This window comes from Zingiber officinale, chromosome 3B (assembly GCF_018446385.1).
Source record: "Zingiber officinale cultivar Zhangliang chromosome 3B, Zo_v1.1, whole genome shotgun sequence".
Classification (NCBI taxonomy): domain Eukaryota; kingdom Viridiplantae; phylum Streptophyta; class Magnoliopsida; order Zingiberales; family Zingiberaceae; genus Zingiber; species Zingiber officinale.
Genome location: NC_055991.1, coordinates 12,588,122 through 12,607,142, shown reverse-complemented (window position 1 = coordinate 12,607,142; position 19,021 = coordinate 12,588,122). Strand labels below are relative to the sequence as shown.

The 19,021-nt window shown below is 36.0% G+C and overlaps 1 protein-coding gene and 1 pseudogene across 1 annotated transcript; one reads left to right on the top strand and one right to left on the bottom strand.

Moving 5' to 3' along the window:
* Nucleotides 1-4,003: 4,003 nt before the first annotated feature.
* On the bottom strand, nt 4,004-8,975 carry LOC122054689 (annotated as a pseudogene).
* LOC121968081 (agamous-like MADS-box protein AGL62) lies at nt 8,875-9,842 on the top strand. Its single transcript, XM_042518590.1, has one exon. It carries the CDS (start codon nt 8,974-8,976, stop codon nt 9,580-9,582), a length of 609 nt encoding a protein of 202 aa, XP_042374524.1. The 5' UTR covers nt 8,875-8,973; the 3' UTR covers nt 9,583-9,842.
* Nucleotides 9,843-19,021: the final 9,179 nt, after the last annotated feature.

Sequence of the window (19,021 nt, the reverse complement as noted above, 5' to 3'; positions counted from 1 at the left end):
AATGTATAGTATGTTGTGTACTCGTCCCGATATAAGCTATGTTGTTGGTTTAGTTAGTCGTTTCCAGTCAAACTCAGGATCGAGACACTGAAAAGCGATGAAGTGGATATTCAGATATATCAAAGGGACAACAGATTATTGCCTCTGTTTCTAAGGATCAGATATGAGCCTGAGTAGCTACACAGATGCAGATTGGGCAAGGGACCTTGATGATAGAAAATCTACATCTGGTTATACCTTTTTGCTGAATGGTGGTGTCATCTCTTGAAACAGCAAGAAGCAGGTTTGTATAGCTTTGTCGACAATGGAAACTGAGTATATGGCTTATGCAGCCACTGTGCAAGAGGATATCTGGCTAAGAAGGTTACTGAAGCATCTGAAAATTACTGAGAATAGTGGGAGACCTATTACAGTGTACTGTGACAGCCAAGCTACTATAGCTTTTTCTAAGGATCCCAAATATCACAACAAAGACAAGCATATAGAAATTAAGTATAATTTTGTAAGGGATATTGTTGACAAGAAAAAGATAGTTCTTGAGTATATCCCTACACGTTATATGTTTGCCGATCCTTTTACTAAGCTATTGACTAAAGAGTCATTTCAAGTACATGTGAAGTTTTGGGGGCTTTAAAGAATGTAATTTATTGTAAAGACATTTTGATAAATGAAAAATATCATGATCTATTCAGTGTATATGTCTTTGTTACATTCGAATAAAAGTCTCGATAAGCATGTTTGGCAGATTGAGACTGGTCTATTCACATGGACAATCATCTCTATTTATCAAGTATAAATAGAGATAAAACCGTTGCTTATGGGATATCTTATGTAACTATGAATAAAGACATACTCATAAGTTAAGGTCGTCTTGATAATTGTGTCAAGATGAGATCATTTTTGTAATGATCAGACTAAATGAACCCACCATTTACTAAATCTGCTTAAGGCTAGATTAGAATTCATATGTTGAATTCAGGATTAAACATTAGGTATGTCTAGATCAAAATTTGTACGATGTTAAATTTTAGAAAAAACAAACGCTCTTTTTAGTAAAGAGAATAATATCATAGCATGTGATTCATACCACATGTGCAATGTCGACAAGAATGGTAGTAGGAGAATGGATCTCTACTTCTCTACTATGTGAGACCTTTGAAATTATAAATTAATTTCAATTTTACCCTAAGTGACTATTTAGTCGTCTACTTGAAGTTCTTATCAGTGTATGTTGTTGGTGCAACCTTAGGTCAATGTTGACCTGGTTGACCTGACTCGAGTTGACCTGACTCGAGTTGTATTTTGATGTTTGACTTAGGAAGATTGTCGGTGCAACCTTAGGTCAAGGTTGACCTAGTTGAGTTGCATGTTGATGTTTGACACTCGTGGAAGAGTTGTATTCTTGATATGGGACAAGAATAGATGTTTGGGAGATTATTGGGGCAACCGTAGGTCAAGGTTGACCTGGTTGACCTGATTCGGGAAAAAGTCCAAGTATGGAGACTTGGCAACGGAAAAGTCCAAGCAGGGAGCTTGGCACTAGAAAAGTCCAAGTATGGAGACTTGGCACTGGAAAAGTCCAAGCAGGGAGCTTGGCACGCGAAAAGCCCAAGTATGGAGACTTGGCACGGGAAAAGTCCAAGTATGGAGACTTGGCACGGAAAAGTCCTAACTGGGATGTTAGGCAGTGTGGAAAGTCCTGGTGAGTGAAGCCAGGCAGTGGGAAAGTCCTAACTGGGATGTTAGGCAGTTGGAAAGTCTGGTGAGTGAAGCAGTGGGAAAGTCCTAACTGGGATGTTAGGCAGTGTGGAAAGTCCCGTGAGTGAAGCCGAGCAGTGGATAACTGGGATGTTAGGCAATGTGGAAAGTCCTGGTGAGTGAAGCCGGGCAGGAAAAATCCAGATGGATCAAGGGTGATCGGACATCGGTGTGGAGAAGTCTAAGTGGGTCAAAGTTGACCGGACAATTAGCGGGAAGTGCTAGCAGGTCAAGGGAGTGACCGGATGCTAGGAATGATGTACCAACAGTCAAGGTTGACCGAATGTTGGTGTGGAAGTCTTAGGTCTAGGGTGAGAAGTTTGGATCGGTCCGTGGTGCTCATAATCGATCACTGAGTGATTCACCATGCTTCTTAGCGATCGATGGCTCAATCGATCACCTGATCGATCGACCAACTGAACTCGCGGAAGCAAGTCGAGGGTTCCCGATCCCGATATCCGATCATCTGTGACCGTTCAGGACTTCCTCATGTCTCCTTATGGAGCCTGATCGGTCCACAGACCGATCAGGCTCTAGCCGTTGCGACGCAACGGCTAGTTTCTTCTTTCTTCGCTTCTTCGCAGGTATAAAGGGGGCTGCAGCTGCGACCTATAGCTTCTTCTTCCTTCCTGTTGCGAAGTGCTGTTGTGCTTGAGCTTTGTTGAGCTCCTCCTTGTCGAAGCTTCGCGTGAGCTTCATTCCACGACTGGATCAGCTGCTGCTGAGTTGCTTGTTGCATCTGTCCGTGAAGTTGCTACTTCATCCGGGACCCCAGTCGACGAGAAGGCAAGCTACTGTGTTTACATTCCTGTTGTATTTTGTTCTTGCTATTCTCTTGTACTCTTAGCTTGCTGTTGCAAGTGATTGTGGCGAGGTTTCTCCACCCACAAGGAGTTGATATTAGCCGGTTCTCCGGGGACTCATCCACCGACGGATTGATAGGGCTCGTCCACCTTACGGACACGCCGAGGAGTAGGAGTATCATCTCCGAACCTCGTTACATCCCTGCGTAGAGGTTTGATTTCTTTTCCTGTTTTCTTTCTGCATTTAGTTTCCGCTGCGCTAACCCTAGTTTGTAGAAAGAAACGCGAGCAATTGGGGTCGGCTATTCACACCCCCCCCCCCTCTAGCCGTACGAAGAGATCCTAACATATGTTACTTTAGCATGTTTCCTATTAGCTATGGATGATTCGATCTATGGAGCATAACTAGAAAAGCGACTGATTAGAATGAATAGATTTAGCTAAAAGGAAGATTAAGATTAATTTACATCTGTGACATTTATTCATTGGTACCAGTTATATCTTTAGTTCAGTACATAAAATGTAATTATGAATAATTGTATTGATTGGAGATGTTAAACATGCTCTTGACATAATAGTCATTATAAGGGATTTGTGATGTTCATATTAATGCAAATAATTGAATGTAGGGTAAACACAAGTTATTGATGTCTCTGATTCATTTTATGGAGCAGTTATGTAAGGTGTAACAATTTTTTTAGCAATTATTGCTCAGTGTGTTTACTATCGCACAAACCATTTACCTTATAGTATGGATTGAATGTTCTTATTGAGTCTTTGTGACTAATTAAGGTTTTGCTCTGGTCTTTGTGATATGATCATCTTGTAGTCTATGTAACTGACATGGTCTATGTGATCATTATGGATTGACTTGGACGAGTGAAAGATGTTGACAGTTCGTTTGCAACGTTAATTCATCTCCTCAACTTTTAATGCAATGAAGGTCATCAAAGCATCGGTTACAAACCGATGCTTTCTTCCAATATAATCAAGCGTCCAAGAACAATTGAGACAACGAGAGAACAAGAGAGCTGGAGCGATATCGGTGAAGAACATTTGAGCAGCAAAGGATTTTGATTCGTGAACTTTGCAAAGAACTTTTCGATATCGATTCGTGATCGCTCTTTCGACGTCAAGCAGTGACCAAGTTCGTCTCGAGAGTTCACTATGAGTTATTTATAGTTTTATTTTGTGTTTGTTTCATGCTGTTAGATACTACCGTTAGTATATTGATTTTTTTAATTTATTTTTTTACCCACTATTATTCACAAAGCTAAGAGTTCTACTATCTATAGGAGTGAGACATGAAGATTCTTTGAATTTTGTAATGGCTATATATATTACAATTTGTTTATTTTGTTTAGATTTTTAGAAAAAATCTATTAAAATTCTTTTGGATAAAGTAAGTCATTATTTTACAAAATAATAATTGTATACTAGCTTTATAGAATGGGATAGGGACACCAAGAACCATCACATCTGAGCCAGAAAAATGAACGCAACATCTCCAATTAAGAGTATAAAAATTAACTAGGCTCAATAGCATACACACAACCAACAGCAACAAATAGGGAGAGTGAGACAAAAAATACAAACACAATTAAGCAAAGTGTTCAACAACACCCTCTCGATCAATAGTCAGTTGACATTCCTAACTATTCTGATCCATTACATTGTCAATCCAACAAGAAAATATTGACATGGTCGCATAGACTACAAATAACAGCACGAAAAAGATAGACTGTTAGCTGAAACATATCTCTAAACCTTTCCCAGCAACTTCAGTTTTCAAGCACTGAAATCCGCATGACTCAAGCTCTGAAATGACTTTGTCTATAACTCCAGAAGAAAGAACTCCTCAGAGGTCAAGGAAGCATTAACGAGCAAGACGTAGTGAATAGGTAATAAAACAAGATAAAATAAAGAGAGAAGTTTCAAAATCATGGACATGATGCCATATCAGTAAGCATTTGTTTATACAAAAGCACTTTCTTAATAGAGCAGTCATGCATTACTGAGCCCTGATAGGTCAACCCTTATTTTTCAGAGCAGTTAAAGCACATGTAGATCATGGTTGGGTTGGAGGATTCTTATCCTATGAGTTTCACTATATACCAGAAATTGTTACTGCAACATAAAATACATCACTTGGTCAACTGTGTATTGCAACTTCTAATTAGTTATTGAACAGTTCAGAATCTTCAAATTGTTTCTAAGAGGGTTTTTAAACCCATTAAGATATTTTGCCAGTTTACCAAATACATATGCAAGACCTAACACAATCCAATAAGTTCTGTGTGGGATAAATTCCTATGACTAAGAAAATGATATATCTCATGTACGTATAATCAGTTTATTATTCTACCTGTCCTTCCAGATAGCCATTTCTTCCTTAATTGGACAGTTATAGCTCTGAAGATACAATCAAATGTATCATTTCATCTGTAGGCTTTAACCTTGAACCCTAAACCTCGAAAGGCCATAAAAATTATAACATTTCAATTGTTTCCATGAAGCTCTATTTATTACTTCTTCTAGAGTTATTGCCTAATATGTAAATGGATAAACTTCAATTTAATAATTGTTAATCACCAAGCGGGAATGGATTCTGCAATTCGTTGGAACTATCTTCATGTATCAATGCAACAATATAAAGGCATGTGCCTCCAAGCATCATGTTAAATATCATATCGAAGAACCTATTAACATTCCTCTTCAGGAACAAAATGGATTTCTTTCTACTTTAAGTTGCACAAAGTCAAAAAAGGCACTTTGTCAACAGGTGCTCATTGGCCTCATCACTGTCAACATTTAATAAACATTATAGATTTATTTACTTACGTATTCAAACACTTACACTGGATTCGTCACATCATGGATCCACTAATCAAATTTCTTCTAAGAGCTTAAAGAAAATGCTTTGCAGATTGGCCTAAAACAATTGTATAATAAACTGCATAAATGAAATTTATAACAAAATAAATTTTAAACAAAAGCAGGAGAGCTATATTCACAGTCAATTTAGCAAATTAAAGAAGTTTCTCTTATGAATCACAATATAATTCACAAATTGTGGTCCATATAATTAATATCCAAAATCAGAATTTAACCAGGCACAATATAAACCTGAAGAAGCAAGTTTCACAATGTAGATCCAGCAAAAAAGGACTTTTAATAGGAAAACAAAAGGTCAAAAGCTAACATTAAGTTAGGATGACATATAACTGGAAGGATACGTGTAGGTAGCAGCGTCAAAACACACCCACCACCACCAGCTCCAGTCAGCTTGGATGCTAGTTTGTATTAGTGTTGTATGAAGCACAGTTTCTATAGAAGCATGGCTCACCCCCATGCACTGTAGTAGACCCTGGCTCATTTCCATTAATTCCTCTATTTTCTCTTCTCTTGCAGTAACAGATCTGTCATCAGCAGCAGCTGACTGTATGATAGCAGATAGTTCCTTGCTGATAGAGTCAACTGCATTGAAAACAGCAGCCATAGCATCCTGATGCCTTGAGGCTCTTTCAGATACACCGGCAACCAGTGCTTTTTGTGTTCCTCCCAACCTTTGTATTTGTAATGAGCATTCTTAGGGGTGCACTAGATTGAATATGGGTCAATTCACCAAACCTAAACTGAATCATGCTACCTGTGATATGGGCACTTTTAAAAAATGATTAAAAGAGCGAGTTTCCAAATCAACAATGCGAAAACATATCATAGTTTAGACAATTATGATTCGACAAATCACCAAGCAGACTAAGTAGAACATAAATAAAAGATCCCTATATGAATGAAAAAGGTAGGTTAGAAAGAAGGTTTGTACCAAATGTGCTCACAGTGTTATCAATGCCAGATGGTTTCCCATGGATAATCTTTTCACCTTCGTATGCCCATTTATTCACAAGTTCAAGATCATAATTGCACAGCGTATTCCATCCACTTTTTGATTTATCGATCACAATGACATCAGACAAAGCAAGCAGAGCTGCTACAAGTGAAACACACAGAACGACGCAGACGAACCCAAGCCGGAGCCTAGTGGAAGATCAGAGGAGATAACCACTTTCCCTGGTTTGTAATTAACTTCAGAAATAGTTATAGAGAAGAATGAGTTAAATGGGTCAGGTATAACATTCACAAGCAAAGAAAACAGTAGGAAACGAATGAAGAAGCAAACAGAATCAATCTAAAGTGGATATACCCATGGATCGAGGTGTAGAGATGAAGGAAGGCAAAAAGCCCAGACGAAAGCGAAATCCTTGCTTCTGGAATGGCCTGTTCTTCAACTAGAGTCGCAATCAGTTTCATGCGTTCTTCCGTGCATGAAACCGGGGACGACGAAGCAGTAAAAGAATCTCCCAGACTCTTCTTCAACCTCGAGAGCGGCCAAGAGAAGACCAAGTCCATATCTTTCAGCTCTAAACTAACCGATCGATCACTATGGTCTACAAAAGGTTCCAACTTGTAAGACAATCCCGAAGCGAATGACTGAAACGCCATCTAAGGGAGAGGAGAGGTGCCGAACCTGAAGGAAGCGAGCGATCGGGGCGGAAAGAGACGTGGGTGTAGAGGTCGATGGCGGCGGCGACGGCGACGGCGGTGGCGCCGTGGACGACGGCATGCTCACCGGAGAGAATGATCTTGCCGGAGATCTAGCTCGGACCTCCGTCATTGGCGGTGCTACCCCGAAGCACGATGGCGGAGAGCAGGAGATCCAATCCAACAACCACAGTGGCAAAGAATTAAAAAGGCATCGTCGGATCTGTGTCGTACTGCCCCATTAAGCTCAGACTCAAGCTCGATTAATCGCGCCTAACCAACTTGTTTGGGTTAACTGTACCAACTAGCTTGCTGAACCTAGCTAGATCAATCAATTTGCCCATCATGATTAAACCAACTTGATCGTCTGTCCCTCAGTTTATTTAGCATGCTTAACTTCTTTAAATTGGTTGAACTAACCCACCCAACTAACTTGCCTGAACCAATTGGCCTACCAGACCAACTTATTTTGCCCGTCAAACTTGTTTAACTCACCCTGTTAGATCATCCCTTCGGACTAACTAATCCATCTGGATAACTTTGTCATGCCAATTGATTAGTCTGCTTGATTTACTTTATCCAACTCACCCAATCAAACATTTTACTAATTAGTCATCGCAAAATATTAAATTAAAACAAAATAGATACTATATCTAATCTTAAACAAAAGACTAAAATAGATATATTTTCTAATCTTGTCAGTTCAAAATATAAAAAATAATTAAAAAATATCCTAATAAATTTAAAAATTATTTCCAATTTTTTTTAAAAAAACACTATTCAATTTAATTTTGAATTTCATCAAAATTACTTATTAAAAGTTGAGATTTTTAATTATATAAAAAAATTACTAATAAACTTTAAAATTATTTTCAATATTAAAAAAATATTAACATAATTTAATTTTAAATTTCACCAAAATTAATTATTAAAAACATTAAAAGTACTATATTCAATTTCTCTACCACACAGAAGTTGCGCCCGAAGCTCGTTCTGATCTCCTCCGATTTCTCTTCCACGGAGAAGCTACGTCCAAAGCTCGCTTAGATCTCCTCCGATTTCTCTTCCATGGAGAAGCTATGTCCAAAGCTCGCTTAGATCTCCTCCGATTTCTCTTCCACCAGAAGTTGTGCATGAAACAGAGATCCACCACCAGCAAAGCTCCTCCACGACCAACCGAACCCAAGCCCGTCCCTAGAGGAGGGTCGCACTAGATGATGGCCCTGGTCCAGAATTTAGGAGGTATAATTTTTTTTATTCCTCATAATCTTGATTATGTGATTACCTGATAATCACATAATCAAAATTATACATGATAACTTGAATCAAACATACTCTTAAATTAAAAGAGCGCACACACTATACAGATTATGATTAGCCCAAGTCATCCCAGTGACTCTTAAATTTATACCTCTCTTGATTGTGAGAAAATTGATTCTGAATCTTATTTAGATATTGATTAAAATGTTCAAATTAGAGGATGTGCTAACCTAGGGAGATATTCGAGCTTTCTTGTCATAGATCATACCTTCGAAATCTTAGTGTTAGTATTTTTATCCTTTGCACTATCATTTTCATTATATTTTACAAAGCGGAAGCTTAACTATGTTCGTTTATTTGTTAAAAGTGGTTCTCAATGAATTTTGAAAGCTTTTTTTAAAAAAATTTAAGTGTTCACACGTGATAAATTCAAAAAATAATTAAATAAATAAAATAAAAGCCGATTCCTAAATGAATTAGGAATGACAGCCGTTGATCGACTGTGTATATATATACACAAACGCTTTCCGTTGAGACTATATTGTCATTATTTTCTTCGAGAGCGACCATCGGCGAAAAGGCGACCATCGGCGAAAAAGCGACGACCGGCATGGTGGCGACGAAGACGACCGCGGGGAAGGGGAAGCAGAAGATCGAGATTAAACCTATTCAGAAGGAATCATCGCGGCAGGTGTGCTTCTCCAAGCGTCGCGCCGGCGTGTTCAAGAAGGCCAGCGAACTCTCAGTTATGTGCGGCGCCGAGATCGCTGTCCTCGCCTTCTCGCCCAGCGGCAAGCCCTTCTCCTACGGCCACCCCTCCGTCTCGTCCATCTTGGGACGGTTTTTCGGCGGCAGTGCCGGCGCCGCGCCGGCTACCCCGCCGCGGCACCCCCTGGCCGCCGTGCTGGTTCAGGATCTCGGCCGCCAGGAGAAGGAGCTGCAGGAACGGCTCGAGGCAGGGAGGAGGAGGAAGGCGGAGCTCGAGGAGGCGCTGCGGGGGCCGCAGTGGGGCCCTGTGGGCGAGCTGTTGGGCGCTGAGGTGGAGGAGCTAGGGCTGCCGGAGCTCGACCTGCTGCAGATCGCGCTGGAGTGGGTGCGAGCGGAGGCGTTGAGCAGGGCGAATCAACTGGCCGTCGAGACTTTACAGGCGCCTACCGAGAAGGAGGCGAGCGGCGGGGGCTTTGCCCTCTGTTCTGCCCCTTTCTCTTGTGGATTTTAGCGTTAATTCGGCAGCCGGAACCCTAATCGGAAAAAACCGATTTTCGTTTATGTAAATGAAAGCATTACATTAGCAGATTTTTTCTTTTATTTCAAATGGGTTGGGTCTTTGACGGATCTGGCTGAAGGCAAGCCGAGACCGCAGTTCGGGATTAGGCATAGGTTACCCGAGCCGAGATCTTCCTTCAGGATTGAGACCTCGAGACTCCAGACCTAATTCTGTTCTTTAGATGGTTAATTAATCCAAATAATAATAAAAATGCTGAGTGATATTTCCATCTCAGTCCTTCAATTTTTAAATTTTGAAATTTATGCGTGTTCTCCGGGCTCTTCACAGCCAGGGCCCATCTCCAGGGCTTATTTTAAAAATCTTGCCAAACTTTTAAAAGGTCAAAAGTTGATGCTTTCTTCTCATCCAAAAAAGGCATTGTTACCACCATTTGGTTCCTCTCAATCACGTAGAAGAACCAATTGGATGCAAGTGGAAGTCAAATAGAAAGTTAGGTTAAAGTTTTCGATGTGATAAAGGATCAAAGAATATTCACATTTTTTTTTTTTTGCTTTTTTCCCTAGTGAATTGTTTCTTGATTAAGATAGTAATTTTGTTTAACAAAACAAAAATTGATGTGCTCTTTTGTTTTTTCTTTCATTTTCTGTTTATTCATTTTGTTGTGTGTTTAGCTCAACGCTCAAAGTCAGCCCACCTCTCATTTTTGGATTTTGAATTAATCAAGAATTAAAGAGATGATAGGGCAACTAGTTATTTATCTAATTTTGAATAAATAAATTATAAAATGAGTTTTTACTAGAATGTCTTATATTTATATTAAAAAATTTGGATGATTTTACTGTGAATGGTTCAATAAAATTATTCGCCTTTTAATAAATAATAATAATAATAATGATTTTAACGATTAAAAAAAATAAAGGAAGTTTACCTAATTCAATTAGATCTGGACAGTCTACCTAGGCGTTATCTATTAGCTTTATGACTTATTTGATGTTGTATTTGATCTCTAGTTATGTTTGACTATTAGGCACTTGGTGCTTTAGTTTTATTTGATTTTGACTTGCCTATAATATGCATAATTAGTATCTTGTGTGTGCTTGACATATTTAACTGAGTATCATGCATGCTTGACTTTAGGTAAAATTAAAAAGAAAATGTGAAGGTAAGGGGTCTCATTGAAAATTCTTTTCCTTTAAATTTTCTCTTTGAAAATTCCTTTTTGAAATTCCTTCCCTTTAAAAAATTCACTTAGAAAATTCTTTTTGGAAAATATTTTAAACAATTTGAAAAATGCATTTAAAAATTTTTTACATTAATACTTAGGAACATTTTCAAAAATTATTTTACCTTGAAGAATATTTTCTTAGCAAAATCTTAAATATTTTTAAAAATTATATTTTTCAAATGTAATTTTTGTCTATCTTCCAAACCTTTGTGAAAAATCTTTTTGCTAATTTTTTTTAAGCATGTTCAAAATTTGTACTTAAAATATTTTTGAGAACTATACTCACAAATATTTTTTGAATCATTATATTTTTGAAAAATACCTTCTATTTTGAAAAAATTGTCAGAAGCATAAATATTCTTAAATAAACTATTATTAACTTGAATATTGCATTGTTTTATTTAAAATCTCTATTGAAAATTTATGTAATGATCCCATTCTTTTTTTATGTGGGTCAAAGAGAGAGATGAGATTCGAACTTAAGAAATGTTTTCTCAAACAAACTCAGAGATGTTAAAATTCGGGTTAATTTGAGAGTGAGCTGTTTTAAGAAGATATTATGTTTTAACTTAATTTTGAAGTAGGTTGTTAATGTTAAACATTAAAAATGAGATATTGTTGGTGCAAGGTGTACTAGAATAGAACCTATATTTTTATATTGTCAAAATTCTAGTTAAATTATGTTGTCATCTAATGGATTAATTAATTGTGCAGGTTGCTTAACTTGAAAAGACTTAGTAAATCAACTGGACCAGATACTAGGCAATGGAAGATTCGACATATCACAAAACCAAGCAGCAAGACCAGATGAATTAGAGACCAGCATATAGCAAGATGAATTCAATAAGTCAGAGAGGACAAGATATCGAATCAGAAGAAAGCCTTGGCAGACCGATTAGATGTTGTGTGAATAAAGTCTAAACAACTTTGAAGGACCAAAAGTCGAGCGGATAAAGTCCAAACAGGTCTTGGAGAGGACTGGCTAAAGAAGAACAGTGAGGTCGTGTCTCAATCGGGGCAAACCTTATGCAATGATCCTATTGAAGAAATCAATGAAGATTTTTAAATCGAGATCAGTCCTATCTGAAAAATCAAATCTATTTATTTTTCCTTTTTGGAGATGGAGCTTTAATTAATAATAAAATAATATTACATGTTTGATCTTTTTAAAATAATTTTAAAATGAATTGTTTTATCTGTAAATTATTTTAGCAAAGAAGTTAATTTCATGAAGCATTTAATTATAATATTTTATTTCATGAATTAGTAATAACTATAGTAAAAGTAATAAAAAAACCACTAGAGCAAGAGATGATGAAAAAAGAGAAAAGAGAAAATCCTTGTTACTTCTTATCAAAATGATATTTATAACTCCTTATTTATAGGGTGAGTAGATACAGTCAACATTAAAGTTAAATACATTTGAACAAATCTAAGAGTCATGTACATTGCATTGGTAAGACACATTTAATCTTACACTTTGAATACATTCACTTGATTCATTAGATGTTGAAGATAGATTCAAATTTATAACATCCACATACATTCATAATACTCTCCCTTGGATGTCATTTATAATATTGTTGTTAGGACCAAGGGGAGATAGGGGTGAATAGTTCGCCGGTTTCATTGATGATAATTTGCAACGGATAATTGAAGTGAATAATTCTCCAATGCTAACATAAGGATTTACTTGCTATCCACATCAACAAGATGACTAATCTAAGGATTCACACTCCTCACTCACAGTACACTATGATTAGATATTGGACAATATAGAGTCTCAACAAGGATGACTAGATGTTGAGCAAAGAGAGTCTTGGTAGATTGAGGTCAATCGGATATCAAGAAAGACATAAATTCAGTCTTGAGATGACTGAATTTAGTGTTACCAATCTATTGGGGTGATGTGCCAATTGATTTGTAAACCCTAAACTCGAATTTCAGATTTAGGGTTGAGCAATTGATTGACCCAAAGCAATTAATTAGTGTAATTGATTGGTTGTGTTTTCACGAGAGCACATAAGCCTTGGAATCAATTGAGGCTATTGATTCAGGCTTCACTAATCGATCAGCCTAATGATTAAAGGTTATTTCACGAGAGCACAGAAGGCCTTGAAATTTATCAAGGCAATCGATTAAGACTTTATCTATCGATTGGGCTAATCAATTGAAGATCTTTTCGTGAGAGAACTGAAAGTCACGGAATCGATTGAGTCAATCGATTAAAGTATTTTCATGAAGAACAAAAAGTTTCTGAATTGATTAGGTCAATTGATTAAAAGCTACCCATCAATTGGTATGACTCACCAATCAATTGAATGAGTAAAAAAGAGTTGTTCTGTAGGTTTTTAATGATCGATCTGACATTGCAATTGATTGACAATGAGACCAATCAATTGGAAGGCGTTTTCTAGTCCGAAAGAAACCATAGAAAAGGAGTTCTCGTGAATATTTTATGATATTGGTTCTTGAAAATTTTGAAGTGAAGTGCTGGTGCATTTTCAAATCAGTAAGAGACATTTTCAAGCTACAAGAGATCAAGGAAGATGCTCATTGTATTTTGTATTTAATTACTTTTTTATTCTTGTAGTATTCTCGTATTCAAGTTTGTACGAGACTTCTTCACCTCTAGAAAATTTTTGAGAAAGAGATTTTCATAATGAAGCTATGAGAGAGAGCTAAACTCTTAGATTAGTTAACTCATGGAGATGGATATCAAGTAAATTGAAGGCGTTAATATTTTGGCGTACTTTGCTCTCATACCAGGTCTAACATGTAGGTCATAGGTCAAGCTCGAATGAGACTTGATCTAAAACTAATCAGATCAATAGCCCATTGATCTAGTTCAATAATTTATACCACAACTTGCTAATTTTTTACTCAAATTTATTGTAAATCGGCGATTTAAATGGTTAGTTCAAGAAGTATTTTTTAGATGGTCATTGAAATTGAGATTAATCGATTGATTCGACCATTTGAAAGGTTTTTGGAATGATCCGAATAATTTGATCATTTTCCATCAATAATTATGATTAATTAATTATTATTTCCTAAATTATACATAGGCAACTTCATTTCATTATTTTTACAATAAATTTTTTATTCTTGCCTTGTGATTCTCAAAGTTCAATTATTTTCAACATCTTGTCTTCAATTCAAATAGAAGAAAGCTTATCTCAATCTCAAGAGCACAAGGAAAGGACAATTTGGAATTTGGATACTGATAATATTGAGTTTACCGATGATGAACTAGAGCTATTTTCCACATTTGAAAGACAAGAACACGTGTAGAAATTTCTAAATGTTTGAGATATTCCCCTTTAAAATTATTTATGTTTACTAAATATTTTAAAAAAATTACTCTTCTATAAAAAAAATACATATAAGTATTACTACACATCTAATTATAAATTTCAATCGATAAGTTAAGAATTATTCAACGACGTAATGAAACTAAGTATCCAATTGAGTTTGCAGTTGATCATTCTTGAACACATTTATCTAAAATTTCATGGACAAGTGGAGGCACCAATTTTATTATTTAAATATTCTAATATTAAATTAAAAAATTATTAGGTTGATTTATTTTTGTTGAATTTCTTTCTTTTAATATTGATTCTAAATATACATTAAGAATTTTCCCTATTTATCTTAATGTAATAGATGTCCAATATTTATTATCTTTTTCTTCTTTTTAGCCCAATTATATATATATATATATATATATATATATATATATATATATATAGAGAGAGAGAAATCTTCTCTGCGTATTATTTCTTATGGTTTTAGTGCGATTCGATTTGGGGCGGCTATTCACACCCCCCTCTCTAGCCGAGTACGAAGGTTCCTAACACTAGCATCGCGGCGCAGACGGCCTGATTCCGGCAGCCATCTGGCCGGAATTCGGCCGCGATTCGGTCGGAATCCGGTTGTGATCCGGCCGAGGGGTGTTCCGCCAGCGTCAAACGCCGATCACCGGCAAACGCCGGGAGAAGCGGAGGTTCCCTAATCGGTCACCAGACCGATCAGGAAGGCAACCGCACCAAAACCGCAAGAAATGCACCGCAGGAGAAGATTTCTCTCTCTCTCTCTATATATATATATATATGCTAGTGTGATCGTGAACATAATAATATATAAATTATTTGGGTTTTTGAAAATCTGAATTGTTTGGATTTTCTAGTGTCACCTTTATAAACTAAGAATTAATTATTTGGGTAAGATTCGTCACCCTTATAAATCAAAAATTAATTATTTGGGTAAGATTACCCCTTATAAACCAAGAATTAATTATTTGGGTAAGATTCGTCAGACTCATACAATAGTGACGCTAGAGAATCCCAGTAACAAACTAATGTAACGAGTTTTCCTATGCAAAAAATTATTTTAATTTAATATTATATTTGTCTTAGTAAAAAAAACTAAGAAAAATATATTTTTTAATATCGTCGGCCTAAAATATTTATAGAAGCTTTTTTTATCAGAGTATTATCAATTATAAGATATGAGACTAAAGAGAACTATATTTTTTATATAAAACAACCAGAGAAAATTAATAATGAGAAAAATTCATAATAATACGCTGTAGCTGAGTCTCGAACTCTAGATCACTAATTGTTTCGCTTGTGGAATTACTAATAAACCTTGGAATTATTTTTAGTGTAAATAAAAAAAGGACATTAACGTAAATGTATTTTAGGCTTCACCAAAATTAGTCAGTAAAGGGGGAAGATTTTTAATAAAATAGTAAGATATATATATATATATATATATATATATATATATATATATATATATATATATTATCATGTGTAACGTAATGCAAGATAATAACTGTTTTTTTTTTTTTTTAATTTATAAATTAAAAAATTTAAAAAATAAAATATTTTTAAGAGTTTATTTCTAGGTTTCAGGCTTTGGTTATAGTGTTAAAGCTATTTTTTTTTTTTATTTTACATCTGGGGTTTAGGCTTCCCAATTAGGTTATAGTGTTTGGTTTTAAAAAAAAATTAAAATAAAATTAATTTAAGTATTTATTGAGTATTGTAATATGTTAAGGGGATATATTAAGGTATTAGAAATTTATATAAGGAAATGTGAAATTTTTTAATTATTTTTTAATTTAAAAACTAATAAAAAAAATAAAAAAACGCCGATTGATATGTTGCGCGCGCACAGTCCGCACTGTGCAGGCGCGCACATATCAATCCTCTATATATATATATATATATATATATATATATATATATATATATATATTAGATCAATTTATTTCTGGGAGGCTTAGTTGTCTAATATGATAGATTCGACTTCTTCATTAAATAAAGTTGGAGGAAATATTGTTGTTGACATTTCTAATTCATTTCTATTTCAATACTTAGATGATCCCGGAATTGTTTGGATCCCCAAAACATTTGAATGATGACAATTACTTGGACTCGTTCAATGAGTATATCTCTCAACACTAAAAAAAAATGCATTTTATCAATAGAAATATCGAGAAACAAACATTGACTAATAAAACTTTCTCTCATAGTAATGACATGGTTTTATCATGCATTCCCAATTCTATTGAATTTGCTCTTGCCAATAGCGTGATTTATGTTGAGTTAGCTACTAAAATTTGGACTGATTTGAAGGAAAGATTCTTCCAAAATAATGAGCCTAGAATATTTCAAATCAAGAGAGACATTGCTTCTTTACAACAAGATTCTATGTCTATTGCAGTCTATTTCACTAAAGTAAAAGGCCTGTGGGATGAACTTTCTTCTTATAATGATCTTCTAATTTGTACTTGTAATGTCATGAAGAAAGTAGAGGAACGAGAAAAAGAGAAAAGGTAATGTGATTCCTTATGAATCTTATTCTGTTATTCGTGATCAAATACTTCTTATGCAATCTCGTCCTACTATTGGGAGAGTTTATTTCGTGGTTTTAAATGAAGAGAAACAAAGAGACTTGATTCTCTCCAAGGAGGTCATACTGGTATACATTATGGGAATCATTCATCAAATAAAAGTAAAATGAAATTATATTGTAGCAACTGAGAATAATCATACCATTGGTAGATGCTACCACTTGCATAGTTTCCCTTTGGGATATAAGAAGAATTAAGGGAAGAAGGAGTCTTTTGAAAAAAAATTCTCAGTTATAGACTCCAAGCTTCACACATGAACAATATCAATAACTTTTGGCTCTCTTAAATAATGGTGAAACTCAACCAAGGACAAATGTTACAGGTTCATTCATTTCCTTTTTCTCTTCATGCTACATTAATTCACAAACTCCTAGGAATCAGATTGTTGATAGTGGTGTCACTGATCATATGATTTCATCATCTAAGTTATTACTAGAAACAAAAATACTTTCATATTCATCTGTTGGATTATCTATTGGAAATTCAAGCATTGGAAGAAAATGGTAGATGGACCCTTACTTCCTTACCTAAAGGAACGAAGGCAATCGGTTGCAAGTGGGTATACAAAATTAAGTACAAATCAGATGTATCCATTGAGTGTTACAAGGTGAAACTTGTCGCTAATGTTACACACAAGTTGAAGGGTTGGATTATAACGAGACTTTTGCACCAGTTGTCAAGTTAGTTGTTGTCTACTAGCTATAGCTACTATGAGTGGTTAGTCTCTTCATCAACTTAATGTTCAAAATGCTTTTCTCTATGACAATCTAGATGAAGTATACATGCTTCCATCACTTGATTATAGTCAACAGGGGAGAACATCATTTGTCGACTAAACAAATCGCTCTATGAATTAAAACAAGCTTCTCGGAATTGGTATTCACAATTTTATTTAGTTATTCAAAAGGCCAGTTTTAAGCAGTCTATGACAGATTATGCATTGTTCACACGAGCATATGGAGACTCATTCATGTGGCAAAAGGCGATTCGCTCGCCCCCAGCGCCCCTGCCAATCCGTCCCTAGGCCAATACGAAGAAGGTAAATCACGGGTGGCTACTAGCCATTAGTGCAAATGGCCAAGACATGGGGGAGGTTATGCTCGGTCACACCGAGTTTCGACCCCAAGACCTCATGTGGCAACACCCTATGTCTTAACCATCGCACCGCCCCGAGGGGACATATGGAGACTCATTCATGATTGTATTTATTGATGTTGATGACATGATAATCACGGGAAATGATCCCAATCCATAAGAACTCTTATAAGTTTTCTACATGAGCACTTTCGAATAAAAAACTCTGGAAAGTTAAAATATTTTTTGGAGATAGAAGTGACTACATGAAATAAGGAATTTATATATCACAACAAAAGTACACATTATACATACTTGATGAAATGGGTCTTCTTTGAGTTGCTCCAATCAGTTGTCCTATTGAACAAAATTTTAAACTCACATCAACTGATGGAGAAATATTTAAAGATCCTTCACGATATAAAAGATTGTTGAAAAACTTATTTACTTAACAATTACTCGTCCAAATATCACTTATTCAGCGCATCTTCTTAATCAGTTCATGCATCATCCACACAAACCACATCTTTATGCAGCTATTCGAATTCTAAGATATTTAAAGGGTCTTGTTGTTGGTTCCGTGTTGCCGACAAGAGTGGGGGTGAATTGCCATGTCAGGAAATTAAAAAGTTTCTTTTGCTTTAACGCTTTAGCAAAGACAAAACAGGTTAGTTGAACAAAAGTTAATTAACACATAAATAAAAAGATGAGGCAGGATTTACTTGGTTTGCAATCAGAAGATTGCTAGTTCAAGGCAGTGAAAGCTCCACTCAACAAATCTCCTTTAGACGAAAACAGAGTAACCTCTTACAACGTCGACAGCGCAAAATCATAAAGACAATAAAACAAATAAAAGCATAGAGTTCGTATTTGAGTGTTGTATTAAATGAAGAGAATCAGAGCTCTATTTATGGTTTATTGGTCGAACTAGCTGTTTTATCGACATGGCCTCTCCGGGTGCCTGGACCTGGTCCAAGTGCCCCACTATGCGCCTTATCTACTCATAATGGCTACTCAACGATGCGATGATAAAATTCATCCTTGTCAGTCCCGGAGTTCTGCCGACGTGGACCCGAACGCCATCCAGTAACCGCTTGCGACGTGGCACCGTTCGGCACCGAGTCGGTTCGAGAGCCCAGACCTCTCAGTCCAAGCCTGGACAAGTCAACGTAGTGTTGATGTTTGGTCTTCGCCTCCGGCCGCTTAGG

Coding starts and splice junctions, on each gene's coding strand:
- LOC121968081 (XM_042518590.1), top strand. CDS start 8,974: ATGGTGGCGACGAAGACGACCGCGGGGAAGGGGAAGCAGAAGATCGAG.